The sequence below is a fragment of the Aythya ferina genome (assembly GCF_964211825.1).
Source record: "Aythya ferina genome assembly, chromosome: 5".
In the NCBI taxonomy this organism is placed as follows: Eukaryota; Metazoa; Chordata; class Aves; order Anseriformes; family Anatidae; genus Aythya; species Aythya ferina.
Window position 1 is genome coordinate 41,978,114 of NC_140301.1, and position 17,601 is coordinate 41,995,714.

Genomic DNA, 17,601 nt, shown 5'->3' on the forward strand with positions numbered 1-17,601 from the left:
TTCACTTTACCCTAATTGCCCTCCCTAGAAGCTGCATCCTTGCATGTAGGCTTTTGGGCTCTGACCTTACAGCTGCTCAAGTGTTTTGACATATCAAACACTACCAAATGTTTTAAAGTCCTGCTAAGGGTGTGTATGTGTATTCACCTTCTCTTTTAGAAAAGCTGTAATCATATTCTTCCCTGATGTGAAGCTGCCAATCTTAGCCTGTATTATTTTTTGTTAGGACAGAATCATCAGGTTTTATAATGAACTAAAAAGTAATTTTAATATGATTGAACTTATGGGTGTAACATTTTCCCCTTCTGAATACTTTGTCTTCTTATTGTTCACCATACCTCTGCATTTTTTTTAAAAGTTCAAGCACACTAACAAGCTTTTCTTCTCACAGACTTTTTGCATAGGCTCTGGAATATGCTTTTATGAGGGGAAAGTATGTATGTCTTGATATACATGGCTGTTGACTTTCACCATCTGAAATGAATAAATAAATTAAATTTGAATGTAAAGAAAATAGCGTGTTAAGTCAGGTGATAGGGCTGGATTTTTAGCTTGACTGCTACTACAGCAGGAAAGCGTATTATGTCACATATTTCAGATACTTCAAGGCAAATCTCCCGGCGGTGGAACAAGCATATACTTACTTATAGCAGTCATCTGATACAGAATTAGGCTGAGTTCCTACATTGCCAAACTGGCACTCCAGACAAAAGGAACTTAATTCCAAATAATGCTAAAACTAGTCTACGCACAAAGCTTGAGCTGGCTCATCTAGATCACTTTTTACACCTACTTAACTAAACACACTTAAAACCCCGTGTTAATGTGCTAATATGATGTTTACACCTTGTTTCTCAGTATGTCCACATGATGGTTCACACCACAGCAGCTAAACTGATGCCAAAATAACTCTAGTTAAACTAGTTCATGGCCTTGTCTACGTGCATGGCTCACCATGTATCTCAGATTAGGGTTTAGGAGAAGACTGTGTTTAGAAAAAAAGAGAAATGTTCGCTCCTGTGTTTCCAAATGATGGGAAACAATTTACAGGAGCTATTTATTACACCACAAATACTTATGAAGTGAGAGTTCAAAAAATTGAAGGGACGGGTTGAATTTTACGAAGGCCTGCCTCGTACGCCAGGTCCGTACGCCACAGCAGTACGAAAGACTCGATGTTAATTCCGGTTGAACCGAAGGCAGAAGCTCCCAGCTCGGGGCAGCACAGTGCTGCCCATCCCCTCGGCGGGGTTAATGGCCTGCTTCAGGGGCAGAAGGACCCCTTCTCGCCGAGAGGCTTCACAGGCACGACGGGGAGCGCGGCGGGGGAGCCCGGCCGGGGCGCCCACAGCCCCCGGCCGCCATTTGGCGCTGGGGTTGGCCCCTGTCCGCTTCCCGCTGTGGCGCAGCCCCGGCGGGCAGGTCCGGGCGGGCATTTCTCCGAAGCGCTTCCTCCCCGGCCTGCGCGGGTTAAGCTTTAACCGGCCGCCTTATCTCGAACAAGCCGCGCAGACACGCTGCCAGCCGGCCGCCGGCGGAGGGGATGACTCCTGCACGGGTCGCTGCGGGTTTCTCTCCACCCACCGCCCCAGCCACCCGCACGGGAGGACGGCGGTGCCGGCAGGGGGGCACGGGGGGCGGCCCGCTGAAGGCACCGCGCCGCCATCCCCGCCCGGCACCGCCGCCGCCGCCAGGGGGAGCCCCGGCCGGGCCGCCCGGAGCCCCGTGCCGAGCCGAGCCGAGCCGAGCCGCGCTGCGGGCCCCGGCCCCGCTCCTAGCCGCTGCCCGGCCATGGGGCCGCCCGCCCCGGCCCCGCTGAGGCGGGAGGGAGCCTGGCATAGGGCGCTGGGCTGGCGCCTTGAGGGTCCCGTCCGTCCCGGGCACCCGTGTCCCTGTCCCCGGCCGAGGCAGGGGGAGAAAATGTCCGTCCGTGCCTGGCCGAGGTGGGGGAGCCGCCCGCGCGTAGGCACCGCGGCGGTGCCTCAGTGATGAAAATCCCCGCTGATTTATAAGTGCCCCCGAGCTGCTTTATACCCATCGCAGCCGCTGAGGCAAAACGTGCAGTTCCCGAAGGTCCCTGCCTCCCAAAGCCCACATTAGCACCACTGACACCCGCAGAGCTCATCCACGCCCGGCTCGGTGTCGTCTGCCCAGCGCCGAGGCACAGCCGGGCTGCGGCCAGGAGTGCTCGGGAGCTGCTCGGTCCTTTGTGTTGCTGGCCGGGCTTCGCTAGCTGGAAGAGCACTACTTCTGCTCGCTTTCGAAAAGTAGTTAAAAAAAGTTAAAGCTTTTCATAGCAACGTTTTTATGTGAACATTAAAAGGGTTTCATATTTGTTGGCTTCAGAAATCGGTTTTAATCACAGGCGGTTGTGGAACTCATTGAGAATTTCACCATTTACACAAAACTGAGCTTTGTTTCCTGGCATACCTTTTCCAATCCTCCTGATTTTTACGACAAATTGTCCTCCTGCCAGAAGATTCTTTAATACTGTGTGAATGAAGTATTATTTGTGGGGAAAAGAAAAAAAAAAAAGTGTTTTATTTCAACTTATGTCAGCTGTTAAGCATTTTTATCCAAGCATATGTACATGCAATATGCACAAGTACTAGATAATGCTGAGGTTGTAACTCCTTTTGCTGCTAAATTCTCAGTTGCACAACAGGCAAGAAATTGAGAATTGAGGTCATGCATATGCCTTGCATGGTTAAAAACCCATATAGGAAGCAGGAAATTCTCTCACTAAACTTTAGCTTTGTCACAGATGCACAACACACCCACTCATACGAAAAATCAAGGTAGTTGAGGGCAGTAATGAGGAGGGATAGGCATTTATACACTGATCTGATTGGTAGAAACGTCTTTGGCATAATCTGATATTTTGAATTTTCATGAGGTCTGGCATCTAAACTGCTACCCGCCTGTTCCAGTGCTCTAGCCATCAAAATTCACAGTATGAGAAAAGCTTTCTCCTTCATACTGGCTTTAGTGGGGGCACTTGCCTAGATAAGAAAGAAGCACCTTGCAACACTTTCTCCTTTTTCTCATTATTAATTGTGTTTTGATCAGATAAGTAAGTGGTGCTACCTCTAACTTAAAGTTTTTTTAAGGTGGGGGGGAGAGAGGAGTCTAACCAGTTGCATCCATTAGGGACTAGGCAGAGCTGTAGGTGACCTGTTGGTTCTCCTTAAAGGAGGCTTGTAGTTAAAAGTCACTTTCTGTTTCCTGGGGGATACGGGGATTGTCGGTACGCCTGTTTAAACTTTAATGTCCTTGTCTGTAAACCTTTATTTTTATTTATTTATTTATTAATGTTCAATTTTTGATGACACTTTGTAATTGTGATAACTAGGGTGCAAACTTTAAAAAGTATTTTGGACTGAAATATTTATCTCAATTCAACCTTAAACATGGGCATATTTGGAGATGCATAAACTGCTTCACTAGAAGGTGTCCCTGTAGAACAACAAACTGTACAGGTAGAAGCATTTTTACAACAATGTATTGTGTCTACACTGGGGATTTCTACTGAATTAGGTCTCATCTACTATAACTTCCATGTCTGAACCTGGTATTAAGATTGTGAAGTCTCGTCTTTGCTTTTTGTTTATGAGCTCCCTAGATGTCTGGCAATTGCTACTGAAATAACTTTAAATTCCTAATGCACAAACTACTGAATCTTTAGCAATTTCCTATCAGTTGTTGCACTAAATTGGTGCTGATAATGAAAAGGTTTAAACGTTATTCCTTGCTTTGAAAGCTTAGCTGTACAATAACAGTAATACAGTAACAATCCTTGTAACTTGCCAGCTGTTCTAAGTCTTCCAAAGCCATCAAGACCAAAGCATGCACTGGATCTACCACTTTTTTTTTTTTTTTTTTTTTTTTTTTCTGCATGATTTGTATAAAATTATAAAATAAACATATTTTCAAGTGCCTGAGTTTTAAGAAATGTAGAAATTCCATCAGTATCTCAACTCCTCTTGTGCTTGAGGCCAAAACAGGGGCATCATGTGGCAGTGGTGTACATCTAATACACTCCTGACCCCAGATCAGTGGGAGGAGGGAAGGTCATCATGGAGGCTGTGCTGAAGGAGCTCTCCTTCCAGAGGATCTCCTTTGCGGATAGTGTTCCCCTAAGGAATGTATTTTGTGGCTGTGACATAGCACAGTGACCTCCCCTGCAGCATTAGGACTGGGCACACCAGGCCTGGATGACTCTGCCGGCACCCTTTTAACACAAGCAGTTAAAGAAAAACAGAGAGGTTCCAGCAGTGTCCTGCAAAAGCATGAAGTAAAAATTGCAGGACAAGGACAAAAATTGCAGTAAAAAGGACAAGGCACTGCTTTAGTCCTGCGCTCAATCTACGTGGGCTGAAGTGGTGCCCAGGGCCTGTGCCCAGGGCCTATGCCCAGGGCTAGCCTGTGTGATGCCATGTGGGGAGACATCCAGGGTCCCCCTCTAGACAGGATGAGACTCAAGCAGCTTATTTGGCATCTTATTTGGCATCTGCCATCAGAATAGTGCCTACAAGTCAGTCTCTGTGCCTCAGCCCTCCAGAAGCTCTCTATGAGAGGTGAGTAGCAAGACAGAGGAAAATAAGGTGTAGGCCAAAGCCTGTCTGAAACGGGTGTCAGAATACTAGTCATAGTCACGAGTCATTATATTTGTCAAACGAATGGCTCAATGAAAGCCCAACATGGTGTGTATTTGAGCAGAATTTTATGCTTCTGATTGGCTCATCACTGTAATCTGGGAACTAAATGACCCAGAATAGCTACTGGGCCAACTTCTCTTCATGTGCTACTAGGCAGCACCTACACTACATGGGATCTCTTTCGATAAGCAAACAAATTTGTCCAATCTCACTGTTACTGAAAAGAAAAAATAAATTAAAAAAAAAAAAAAAAGGAGTTCAGAGTCATAGCAAAATCATAAAGTAAAGCAACATCCTTGAAATTATGGATTCTGCTCATTTACTGGGCAGAGATGTGTTGAATATAATTAATTAAAATAGAGTCAATGTGAACTTAGTAAGTCACAGGTTAGTATTATGCAGTTCTTGAGTTCTTAATCTTAAATTTGACTGCATAAAGAATATCTTGTTGATTAAGGTCCAGGTTTCAAACAGGTTGATTCAATCTATTCTAAAATGCCATACATCACTGTAGCAGTGACAATGTGCATATATGGCAAAAGATAGCAAATTCAGCCATCTTTCATTCAGAATCATTCAGCAGTCATCAATCATTCTAAATATTGGTTAGCAATGAGAAATTCAGCATATTTTAGTGTGAGAAAATTACAGTAGTGTCAATACTCTGTATCCTGTGCATTACAACTGTAACTAAGAAAATGTAGTACCAATCCTCTCAAGAGTTTAAGCTGGTTTCAGAGACACTATTAGGAAATGAATACTGATTTCACAACATCATTTTATCATTTTGTAATCAGGTCGGAGGCCAATCATACACAGTTGTTGCTGCAAAGCAGATGAGGTCAGAGTTCCTCCCCACTAGTATAAGGTTATCAGCCTAAATACCTTTAATAGCCCTTTCTGAGAAAGAAGAAAATAGGAAATGATTAAAGGAAACCTTAAAGGAATGTATCCCCTCACTTCTGGAGCTGCAAGGGAATTAAGCAGGCAATATCCACTAAAAGTAGTGAGAGCTATATTCTAAATCCTACTAAGCTGTGAAAAAAAAAATGAAAACAAAAGAACATGGAATAACTCTGTAGAACTATTCTGGTAAGAAACACCTCATTGCTCTCAGAGGGCTGTGGTGAGAGATGGGCCCTGGTGTATATTAAGGTATCAAAACTTGGCAATAGGCAGAGCAGACTCTGGTCATGACTTATTGCCCTCTATTCTGCTATAAGTGTGATGTCTGTGTTAAGACTATTATGGAACTAAAAAAAAAGAAAAAAAAAAAAAAAAAGTGAATATACCAAAAAGTCACTGACCATAGGAATTGATTCTTTATCTCCTCCTTTATTTGTGTCTCACGTTGAATGCACCCAGTAGCTGCAGAATAAGGAACCTACTTTCCTTGTGATTACAGAACTGCCTTAGAAACATGTTGAAATGCAACTGAGCTAGAATGAAAGAAAAATGAGATCTGTTGTAAAGAATCGTCTGTGTATCTCTTCCTTTTTTTGACTGAAGTATGTTATTTATAAGCAAGTAAGTTATTAAAAACTGAGCATAGTTCCTTACAGCCAGTAAAAGACAATAGACCAAATGTTACTGTTACACACAGCTGGAGTGTATTGATAAAACCAGCACATTGTCTTTCCTCACATAGTTTAAAGTCTAAATAAAGATATATGATCAAAAGAGTAAATGCTCAGCAAGGTGGTGGAGAAAGGGCAAAAGGTGAAAGAAGCTGTATCAGTGTGTTGTAAAACGCACAATCAGATAAATAAGGTGTTTTTGCTGGGTGCCTTAAGCTTTAAAAAAGTGATCTATGGTTTGCTTGTGTTATGGAAAGGAAGGATTTACAAAACTGCATTTGGAAAGAAAAAGGGTGCTGCTATCCCAAGAAAATCTATTCAGTGCATTAAAACTGAGATGATGCTCAAGAATATGTTACAGTTTTCTTCTTTTTTACACACTTGTCAATGCAGAAAAATATAGAGATTGTTGATATTGTAACTATGTCGTTTGACTGAACAACTCACCAGTAATATATCACTTCAACAAATATGTTCATTTTTCAAGTTTATCTTTTCAAACACGTTTTTTACAACAAATAGAGTTGAGAGCCTAAAGTCTCTTTTGAAGTCCAGTGAAATTCTATATGAAGAACTGAGTCCAATTAATTTTTTATTTTTTATTTTATCTTTTTTCTGGCTTCAGCCAAAACCTGAAAGAACAAAGTGGCAACTTTTGGGAAGAAGATGAACAAAAAAAGATGAACAAAATGAATCAAAACTATAAGTGATGTGCTACAAAATTCCAAACTAAATTATTACAAAGCAAGTGGCTAAACAGACTCTGAGGATAAAACTCTCCCAGTTGTGTGATACTACAGGTAAAACAGGTTGGGTCAAAGTTTTATTTTTGCATGGCTCCAAGTATATGATTTGGCTAAATATTAGTTACTCCAATATAAAGTCAGGTGTCAATTTAAAGTGGTAAGACTATACTAAAACAATTCCATGTGTTGCACTTGTTCCAGAATAACAAGAGTCACATATGGAACTATTTGGTAACGGTTGATGGGAACAGGTATTTTGGAGTATCTCTGTGTAAATCAGTTCTTGGTGGCTTAAGGACAGGAAGAAATAGAATAAGACGAGGAGAAGAACAAATCTGTGATATAGCAAGTGAAAAGAAATAAAAAACTAGCAAAACTGTGGGGAGCTTTGAAGGACCAGCTGGGGGATTTGCCAGCACTGTCCCTAGAAAATTGTCCTACTGCTGTAAAGCATGGAGACCTAGGATTTTGTAAGATTTTATCTTCCCAGTACAACTATTTTTCAAGTTCTATGAATGAGAACTGCAGCCTCGCTCACTGGCAAAGGGACTCCATCTAGTATAGCTGTTAGTGTACAACAACATCTTTTAAAAACAAACCAACTTATTTTTTTTTGCCCTTTTGTGGTAAAATCCACATCAACAACCCTGTTCTTGTGTCTTGAGTCAAAACTATACTTTCAGTGATGTCCTAAAAAAAATCCAACCCAAATTAGTACAAAAATTGAATACAGTGTAAAAACACAAGAAATATTCCCATGAAAGGAACATTTTTCAGATTTCTCAGAATTCATTTCCACTGAAATCTCAATGTCCCCTTGGTAGATGTTATCCTGTGTTGTAAAAAAAAAAAAATCCTAGTTCCTGCTGACCTTACTGGGAGCAGAATCAGAGTCTGAATTAGTGGATTTTAAAGAACAGAGCTGGATTCAGAGGTGAAAACTGAACTGCTCCTCTGTATCCTAAGAATATCAAACCCTAGCACAGCCCTAATACTTAGTGAGGATCTGTTCACTGGAAAAATCACTGAGGGAATAATGAGGGGGGAAGAACAAGAGAGGGAGGAAAAGGTGAGAAGAAAAGAGAAAGAGGGCAAGAGAGAGCAAAAAGGAAAAGGGGATTTGCTTTTGATGTCACAGTTCTATCAACTCATGCATTTTTCATGGATACCAACTAATTCTGAAATAATGCTGTGCTGACAGTCCAAGCACACACACACGCACACAAACAGCCATGCTCCCAAATATCATGATAGTGGCTTAGAAATAATAAGATTTACAAAAATTATAAACTCAAAACTTTTATTTTCCTTCTAATTTGTGAGCCTTTTGAGATCACATATTCAGGCTCTTCTCTCAAACGTGAGATTTAAAAATATAATTATTTGCAGGGGAAGCTGAGGCTCCAATTTAATCACATCTGCTGAAGAGCCAGAGCTTAAAACAAAGCTAAGGGTTGCAAAACCTCACTGTAATCGTAAGAATTGCCAACACTAAATGTCATAACCGTGGCAAACTGTACGGTTTTGATGCAAACCTAAAATGTATGAAACGTTAGAGGCATTAAAAGTGCATTAGCTGGAGTTGCACTCGTGCCCTTTGGTAGAAATTAATTAAAAACTGAAAGTGAAGCCAACTGGCAACTGAAAATAAGTTGGGAGGACTCAGAGGTAACCAGTTTTGTAGTTCAACCTTCAGATTTTGTAAACTGAACTAGAAGGCAGCACTGGCATTTCTCGGTGCTTTTGATTAAGACCTGATCACTTTTTAAACAAAGTAATTCACGAATTGGAGTGTAAACATTCTTCTAGGTTTTAGTCATCCGGGCTGCCGCAGTGCTGCTCGTTGCCCTCGCTTGCAGTGCTAATGAAAAACAACCTATGCACAGGTGCAGGAAACAGCACAGGATCTTTATTTGCCCGAGCACAATTTCAGGTTGTAACCCTGTACCTGGGTGTCAGCCTTCAGATACCAGTCACCTAAGCGGTCCTGTGGGGTTTTTACAACTCTGCAGTCGGTTTTCATGTACGCTCGGGACCTCGCAGCGCTGAGCTGCGCTGGACGTGGACCTCCTTCTGTGTTTTTACGTCTGTGAGCCGGCTGGCACTCCGCAGATCACCATTAGATTAACAGCCCGCTCTTAATCACCCACGGCACCCTGAGCGCGCCGGGCTAAGCCATAAGAAAAGCGGGGACAAATGAGCTGAGCGGCAGAACAATGTCCTGGCGCTGGCGATTCACCCGAGGGGGGGCAGCGAGGCAGCGGCGCGCAGGGCCCCGTCTGACATGTTCGCAACCTGGCCGAGGGCACAGCCCTGCCCTCGGGGCCGGCCCGGGCTGGGGGGAGCCCCTCGGGACCCGCAGCCCGGCCCGTGGCGGGGGCAGCGGGCTCCGGTGCCCGGGTGCCGGTGCCCCGGGTGCCGCCGCCTCAGCGCAGCCCGGCCGGCCGGGCCTCCCCCCCCTTCCCTCTCTCCCTCCCTCCCTGTGCGCGCCGCAGATCGCAGGCTGATAATTCGAAAATGGAGGATGAGCCCTCTCAGCCATTAATTAATAATGTAGCTCGCTGTCTTCCTGTGTGACACACGCTGGAAGGCACCGAGCGGCCAATAAAGATGTAGGGGAGAGAAGTGGAAGGCTCCTCCCCGCCGCTCTTCCTGATTGAGGGCTCGGCGAAGTAGATCAAAAACTTCCCGGGAGCCGGGCCGGGGGGGGTGCAGCGAGCAGGGACGAGCGGAGGGCGCCGCGTTTCGCACCCCGGGGCGGCTCGGGGCAGCACCAGGTAGGCGGCAGGGGGGCAGCGGAGCCCCGGGGTCCCCCGGAGCGGCGGGGATGGAGGGCGGGGAGCCCCCCGAGCCGGGGCTCGGACCCCGCTAGGGCAGCGGGCCGGCAGGAAGCGAAGGAGGGCGATGAGCGGCGGCGGCGGGCGGCAGGAGGAGGAGTGGAAGTTGGTGGCCGGGCCGGCGTGCGCGGCTCGGAGGCGGGGAAGGGGGGACCCGGGGAGGGGGGGGCGGCGGAGACAAAGCGCGGCGGCGGCGGCCGGGGCCGGGGTATCCCCGCGGCGAGCACGTTGTGTGCGGCCGGGGCCGGGGCCGGGGCCGCGGGCGGGGTGGGCCGGGGGGGCGCCGCCCCCGCCCGGCGCTCGGCGTCATGGCCCCATTGTGAGGCTGCGGGAGGAGGCGGGGGAGGAAGGAGCCGCCGCTCGCTCCCCGCGCAGTCCCAGGCAGGCAGCGGCGTGTCAGGCACACAAAAGGCTGCCGCCGCCCGAGCCCGCCGCGCTCCGCCGCTCCTTCCCCGGCCCCCCCGGGGGGAGGGACACGCCGGGCCCGCTCCCTCCTCCCCGGGCCGGGGGCGCCGCCGCCCGCCCGCCCTCACTGCCCGCCTTCCCTCCGTGTTTTTTTTCTTTTTTTTTTTTTCTTCTTCTTCTTCTCCCCCCCCCCCCTCCTCTCCGGTTCGAAGCGGGTCCCGGGGCAGGAAGGAGACGACGGAGCGGGGCGATGCCGCTGCTGCACCGCAAGCCCTTCGTGAGGGAGAAGCCCCCCGCCGACCTGCGGCCGGACGAGCGCGTCTTCCACTGCAGGGTCACCAACGAGATCTTCAGGGACTACGAGTAAGCCGCGGACACCCCCCCCGACCACCACCCCCCCACGGCCTTTCCGCGGGGAGGAGCGGTTGCAGCCCCCAACGGCTGACACCTGGGCGGGGAGGCGGGGGGAGGCGGCCGGGGGATTCCCCGGCAGCGCCGCGGGGAGCCCGGCGGGGCGGAGGGGAGGCGGCGGCGGCGGCTCGGGGAGAGGGGGGGGGGGAGGCTGGCGCCGAGCCCGTGCCCCACCGAGGGGTGGGGGGAGAGGGCGGATCTCCCGGCCTGGGCAGGGGGAATCCCTGCCCGCCTTCCCCTGCTGGCGGGGGGATCCCGCCGGCCTCCTCCTCCTGCTGCTGCTGCTGCCGCCGCCTCGGGGCAGGGGGCGCCGGCTGCCGCGCACCCCCGCGGGGAAGTGAAAGTTGCGGCGGGCGCTGCGAGCCCCGGCCCCTGCCCCTGCCCCGGCCCCGCCGCATGTGGCTAGGCCGGGACGCGCCGCCAACGGCCGCCGGGCCGGGCCCGGGCCGCACAACGGCGGCGGCCGCCCCTGCGTGCGGGGCCCGGCGGCCACCATCGCTGGGGGAGCTCCCGGCCGGCCCCCGGCCGCCGCGCTGAACCCCTCGTACCCGGCGGCCTCCCCCCTGCACCCCCCGCCGGGCCGGGCCGGGGTGTCAGAGCCGCCGCGCCGCCCATGGCCGCCCTCGCTCCGCCCTCCGCGGGCCCGGGAGCCGCTGCCCGGCCCGGCTGGAAGGGGCTCGGCCGGGCCGGGAGGGCCGCGGGGCGCTGCACCTGCACCTGTCCGCGGGGCGCAGAGCCCGGCCCGGCGCCCTCACAGCGCGGGGAGCGCCCGGGGCGGGAAGCTGGCCCCGGGAGGGACACCTGTCCCGTCACGGCCTCCTCTTTTTATTCTTTTTTTTTTTTTTTTTTTTTTTTTTTTTTTTTTTTTCCCCATTCGGTGAAAAAGCCCGGTGGAGATTGTGCAAGCGCCGTTAAGGCGGCGCGGTGGAGGGAAGGCAGGGGTAGTCCCTAAGTTAGTGTCAGGGACTTGAGTGCCTGCGAGAACAATGGACGGAAAGTACTGGGACGGCTCGCTAAGGCTGCTGCGTGCGTGTCTCCGGACCCGCAGCCTCATCCAGCACCGTCCCCGCCTACAAAATCCCCCAAATCCAAGCTCATTTGATATATATAATAATAATAATAAAAAAAAAGATGTGTAGACTAATGAGATTTGTATCTGAAATACTTTTCATTCGCAGCATATGGAATGAGAGCACACCTAGATCTTTTTCATGTTTAGGCTTGTTTTTCCGACTCAAATACACTTCACCTAATAAAATCGTGAAGAAGTTGGATTAGGTAACTCCGGAGGGTAATGCCTCGCTGTTTCCTGGGCAATGCGCTGTGTGTGTGGGGGGAGAGGGGTGTTGAATGTTTCGTTGGGAATTTTCTGCCGAGTGTTTTCATTATAGGGCGTGTGAGGAGGTAACAAGCGAGAGCTGACAGCCTCCTGTTTCTGTAGGAATGGAGGCCCCCTCCCCCAGCTCCTAATATTTTGAAAGCTGCTTTTCTGGTTACAATTATTATTATCACGTAATTAGATGACTCTTGTGTTTGTTGACACCTCTGAAATGTGCTTCAGGTATATATAGTTTTGAGTAAATTTTAGCATGAAAGGTATCTTTTTTTAAATCAGACTTATTTACACTGTGAGGATGTTGCCATTAAGAAAAAGCATGAAAGACCAAATTCCGTATGTAACCCAACTTCGTGAATTAAGGGATGAATTTAGGCTTGTGTTCACACAGGCTATCCCTACAAATGCCAGTGGGTGGTTAGCTCAGAGGTCAGGGCTAGGATATGGTGTTTGGGAAAATACCGTTGCCTTTCCCACAGAAATTTCATCCCTGCTTGTTTTTTTCTCTTTCACTTTTATATTTTCCCTGGTATTCGGCACTTCTCTACCTTGGATCAAATTGGTGCTTTGATTGACAAGCTTAGTGTTTTTTACGTGGCATGTTCTTTTGGCACAACTGTATTTGTTTACACCACAAACAACCCGCAATAATCTAATCTGCTGAAGAACGTTGGGTCACCTTTTGGCAAGTTTTACAGATGCTGTTCCGTCCTCCTGGTTGCAGCTCTTCCTACTTGCAAAGCGATGCTTCAAATAGCTACTGTCCTCTGAGAGCACTTCCCTTTTCTTTGTCTAAACAAGGGCAATTAGGTTAATGATAGGGAGGGCCCACTTTTAAAAAAAATGTATTAGTTCTTTCATGAAAGAAAACTGTTGTCCACATCAGTCCTTTCTGCATCTACTTTTGCCATAGTAACTGGATTTTTTTTTTTTTTTGAAGGGGGAAATTTAAAGATTGCATAATCTGACTAGATCAAACAGGCTGTATCGATACGCATGGTAACCTGAATTCACCCCCACCTCCTCAAATACATATGTATGCTTTTAATTACTACAAACCACTAGCACTTAAGCTGTTTTTTTAAGAGTACAAATTTAGAACATTGAAAAGCTTCTTTCATGCTCACAGCAGCACTAGCAGAGATGAGTACGAATCACACATTGTATTCTTCTCTCCATAAAAACTCATACTAATGCAAGGAGAATTTGGCAAGACTAGTGTTTCGTAAAGTGACTTTCCTGTTAAGAATGCATTTCCTTTCTGATCTGAAATACTATCACATAATTTTGTAATCCTTTAAAAGGGGGCACAGTGAGGTAGCAAAGTTCAGTTGTACTTACGAGGAGCTAAGGGAACTGATGTTTTTAATGCTTAATTGCCATCCTGATTGGGGGTGGATCAGGGGATAAATCAACAAAAGAGTGTCTTGAGCTGGAAGCGTAGTAGATGGAAAAGCAAGTAAGGGGGCGCACGTTAAAACAGTGGGATGTAGTTGCCAGTCTTTTTCACCTCGCTTTGGAAACTATGGGAAGTGTTGCTCATGAAGACAGCCTCACTTATTTTTTCCCATTTAAGAGGCCATTGATTTAAAGAGAGGATTTCATAGAGCTAAGAGAGTAAAGTAGTAGAGAGACAGCGGAAGGAATGTTTCTCATTCTAAAACATAGGGACTTAATGGGTGGAAGGAGTTTTGTATCTTCAAAACCTACTAAAATGTTACTTGTAGATTGGCCTGTGGGATTATAAGTAAAAGTAAGAAAGAGGTCTCTTTAAAAGTCTTTTTAAAGTATCCTTAGTTTAATTAGGTGGACTTTTCTATTTTGTTGAAGATAAGCCCATAAATTGGAAGTATGTTTCTTAGTGTGTAATTAATCTGTAAGCCTTAAGGAGTAAGTGTCTTTTTCTTACATTTTATTTGGTATGTTACTTTGTTGTATGTAGTGTTGGCCACTTCTGGAAACAGGTAGAGTACATTAACACCCCTGTTTGCCACGTACTGGATGGTAAAGTTCTTTTGTGAATATCCTGATACCATAGCCTATATAGATTACATGTTAGATTTAAAGGGCTTCATGATTAAAAATTGTATTGTCTACAAATTAGCCATTAAATAGATTTTGTTTTTACTCTCTCTTAGATCTCACATAACTTTCTCCGTTTTTACATTCTCCAGACTATAGTTCTTCTGTTTAAATGAGAACAAGCCCTCTCCTGACTTGTTTTTAATACATGCTTAAAAAAGTAAATAGAAATGAATGAAAGTAAATGGTTTGTAACAAGCACGTGCTTGAAATACTAAAAATACAGTAGAACTTAGACTCAGTGGCAATACTTGGTTAGTTCAAGCACAAGCTACCTATTGCTGCTAGGCTTGATTGATTTCTTTCTTTCTTTTTCTCTGCTGACTGCACTTGCAATGGATATAAACTGCAAGTAATCTATTTCCACAATTATTTCCTTCTCCTAATGAACTGCCTCGTGTCAAATACTTACCAAGCAGCGGCACTAAACTGCTCAATGATTGCTGATCGCTTTGCAGTTTAGCTTACCTTGCGTGGCAAACTCTCTCTATAACATACATGTAAAAAAGATGCCCAGCTGAGAAGTCAGCATTAATTACTCAGTGGCCTGCAGCAGGGTGCAACATGGGCACCTTGGGCCTGATGGGGCCTCGTGGATGAGCTTTGAGCGCTTGCACGAGCCCTCGTGTCTCGTGAGAACCATGTTGTAGGCAGTTGCACGGGTCTTGGAGCAGTGAGAAAGCCCCACAGGCTGTAATCCCTAGATAAGGATGTCGATAAGGCTTTAGGTATGACGTGGCAGCAGATGCACTTGCTTTTGTGAATTTGAATCTAGCGTGGAATATGATCAAGTGTACGGCTGCTCTTTCCGGGAGGAGAAAGTACAGCACTGCTGCTGGGCTGTTGTTTTGGTAGCTGCTGTGTGTGCACGCTCTGGAAATCTTCTTGTGATAACCGAAACGTACCACAGAGACAGGGAAAGGAGGAGTGCTACAAATAAAATCTGCTGCCGTGCTGTTGTGATTTCTTTTTTTTCTTCCTCTCTCTCAAACTGAGTTAAAGTGAGATCATTAAAACATTGCAATAAAACTGTGTTAACAGACTAAGCCACAGATGGTTTTGATGTGCTCTGTGTAATGACTAGCTACAGACAAATAACGCCTTCAAAACTGAAAGCAAATTTTTTTTTTGGTACAAATTTTTTCTTCCCTTTGACTTTACGGGGGGAAAAATCCACACAAAACAAAAGAGGAAATGAGCTGCAATGAAACTAGATACACAAAGCATTGTATGCAAATGGAAAAATGTTTTCCTCAAATATGTTTCAGTTCAAGTAATCTTAGAATTTTGTGCTTGAGGTAATCATGGGAAAAGAGACTTCAGAAGGTGTTTTTTTTCTTGTGTGTGGATTTTTTTTTTTTTTTTTTTTTAAAGAAGTTCAATGTTGCTGCTTTAAATAGACCGAGTGCACGGTGTCCCCTCGCAGAGAGCAGCCCTTAAAGGCACCGTCAGCCTCCGGCTCTCCCTGCCTCTGTGTGCACGCTCTCTTTTCCTCAGTAATTTCTGAAAACTATGTGCTGATGGGTTTTTGAATAAGTCTTAGATTGCTTTTGTGCTTCCTGGCTGAAGGTAATTATTGGGTACCTCTTTGGTAAGTGAGAAACAGAAGTGTATGTAGAGAGACAGCAGTATGAAGACTTTAGTAAATATATAACTTCATCCACTGAAGTCAGCAAGGCTACTTCAAGGTATCACAAATTTCATATAGAGGTAGTAAAATGCAGGGCAGAAATAGACCTGAAGGAATTGTGTGCTGTTTATTTCATTACCTTTTCTTAAAAATCTGTCAATTCCTCCTTATCTAACCATTTTTTTTTAAATGTTTCAGTAACTGTTCCGTGCTTTATTGCTACTCATTTGTTTATTTTGTGTTAATACCTGTTTGGATCCAATCTGGTTGACAGCAGCAAACAGGCAGTGTTCTGTCCTATCCACAGACAGACTGACTGCCAGCCAGCCGTTCTTCATGTATTGAAGAACAATCCATCTCCTTTGAAGAACAATTAATCTCCTTCTCTCTCATTTGTTCTCCATTTCTTGTTTAGAGTAGGCAAATTGAAGTTACTCATTATAACAGGTGTTGTCAGATGTATGAGTTAGACACAAATGATACAAAAATTCTGTAACTTTGTAGTTGTTAGATATTATTCACAGAATGTGTACTTCCTCTTCTGTCCTAATTCCCTTCTTGTCACAGCTGATGTTCTTCCTAAAGCATCTTTCTCTCACTCAGAGGAATCCTGTGCTCGCACAGAAAGGATTATCTGAGCCAGGACCCTCTATTGTCCTTAATCTGGAATTTCCATGTTCATTTCCAAACGGTTATTGCTGCATCTGTCCAGCTGCACTGTATGTTACCATCGGTGTAACTGGTGCACATTTGTTGGCTTCAGTTTGCAGGGAGCCTGCAATAAACTTGAAGTGTGAACTGTACAGCTCTTTAACCCCGTTAGGAGAAATGATTTGAGCAGTTCCATCCCTATAAAAATGGCAACACTGCACTGTGTAACTTTTCTTAAAGAAATTAAACTTCAGTGTAAGGGTCTCAAGTAGCATGCAACCCTCTGTAGGTATTGTGTCTGCCTCGAAACAGCTATGTTAGACCGATACAAGGCAAAAACCCCCAAATTTGTCATGTTGCATACCTACAAATACTAGTCTGTTAAGAGTTGGAAAAGGCAAATAAATGCCTACACTGGGGCCACTGAAATGTTGTTCTGCTGTCAGATCACTGATTTGTAGTATGTGATATGTATTAACGTGGTTTTCTGAGTGGCTACCTTATCTATATCATCTAGACAGTGTTTTAACAAATCACTGTGTTTCTGATACTTGTCAAAAATTGACAGCTATTGACTAATGAAAGCCCTTCTTTCTCGATCCCAGTGTAATAACCAGTAAGTAAGCAATAGCAACGCTGTAATTTTAGCATTAATTGGAAATACAGGGAAGGAAGAGAATCAATATTTGCTGATGGAACAAAGGAGGAGAAGAATCAGTATGGGAAAAAACAGTTCAATGCTTTTTCTAAGAGCAGTACAAACAGTGAAGGAATAAAAACTATTTAGAGAAGTACTTGACATTAATTTTTTTAGCACTCCATCTTTTCATTTGTGAGCTGGGGCACTCCAAATCTGAAACTTACTCAAGTTTCAACATGTTTGTGTGATCTTAAGGTTGTTCTGTGTTTATACAACTTTAGACCCTCCTCCTGCAAATATGTGAGGAAATGCAGGGGATGCAACAAGGCTATGACACATTAAACTGTGTGATTATTCTTGTGTGTAAGGCTACTTCATGTGAATGTGTTTACAGCACTTGTAGGTCTTGATGCTCTCTGCCTGCACTCTGTAGTGCGAGCAGACCTTGGTTTTACAGTAACAATTTACCCAGCCATGGCTTAAGAAGTGATAAATAACCTTTGGTTGTGTCTGCAACCTGTAGAGGAGTAGAGCTGTCTTTGAACTTCAAGCTCGAAAGAAAAAGTTGCTGCTGTGTTAATTGTGACCATGCTGAACATGATGTTAGAATGTAATTATTTTCTTTCTC

At 45.8% G+C, this 17,601-nt stretch overlaps 2 protein-coding genes across 6 annotated transcripts in view; both read left to right on the forward strand.

Annotated features, from left to right (window-relative positions):
• The window catches only part of LOC311437378 (uncharacterized protein), a 51,184-nt gene extending 43,653 nt beyond the window's left edge, over positions 1–7,531 (forward strand). For both annotated transcript variants that reach the window (XR_014693424.1, XM_084520591.1), the window contains one exon: positions 6,861–7,531. The gene's annotated coding sequence lies outside the window, so the exon portion shown is untranslated. The remainder of the gene's footprint in view (positions 1–6,860) is intronic.
• A 1,973-nt stretch (positions 7,532–9,504) lies between these two features.
• BAZ1A (bromodomain adjacent to zinc finger domain 1A) overlaps positions 9,505–17,601 on the forward strand; it is a 61,424-nt gene continuing 53,327 nt past the window's right edge. For 2 of the 4 annotated variants that reach the window (XM_084519709.1, XM_084519710.1), the window contains exon 1: positions 10,120–10,586. In XM_084519709.1, the coding sequence (XP_084375835.1) occupies positions 10,474–10,586 (113 nt within the window). In that variant the 5' untranslated portion in view covers positions 10,120–10,473. Of the gene's footprint in view, positions 9,759–10,118; positions 10,587–17,601 lie in introns of those variants that run through there. The other 2 variants (XM_084519712.1, XM_084519711.1) reach the window with 2 other exon arrangements.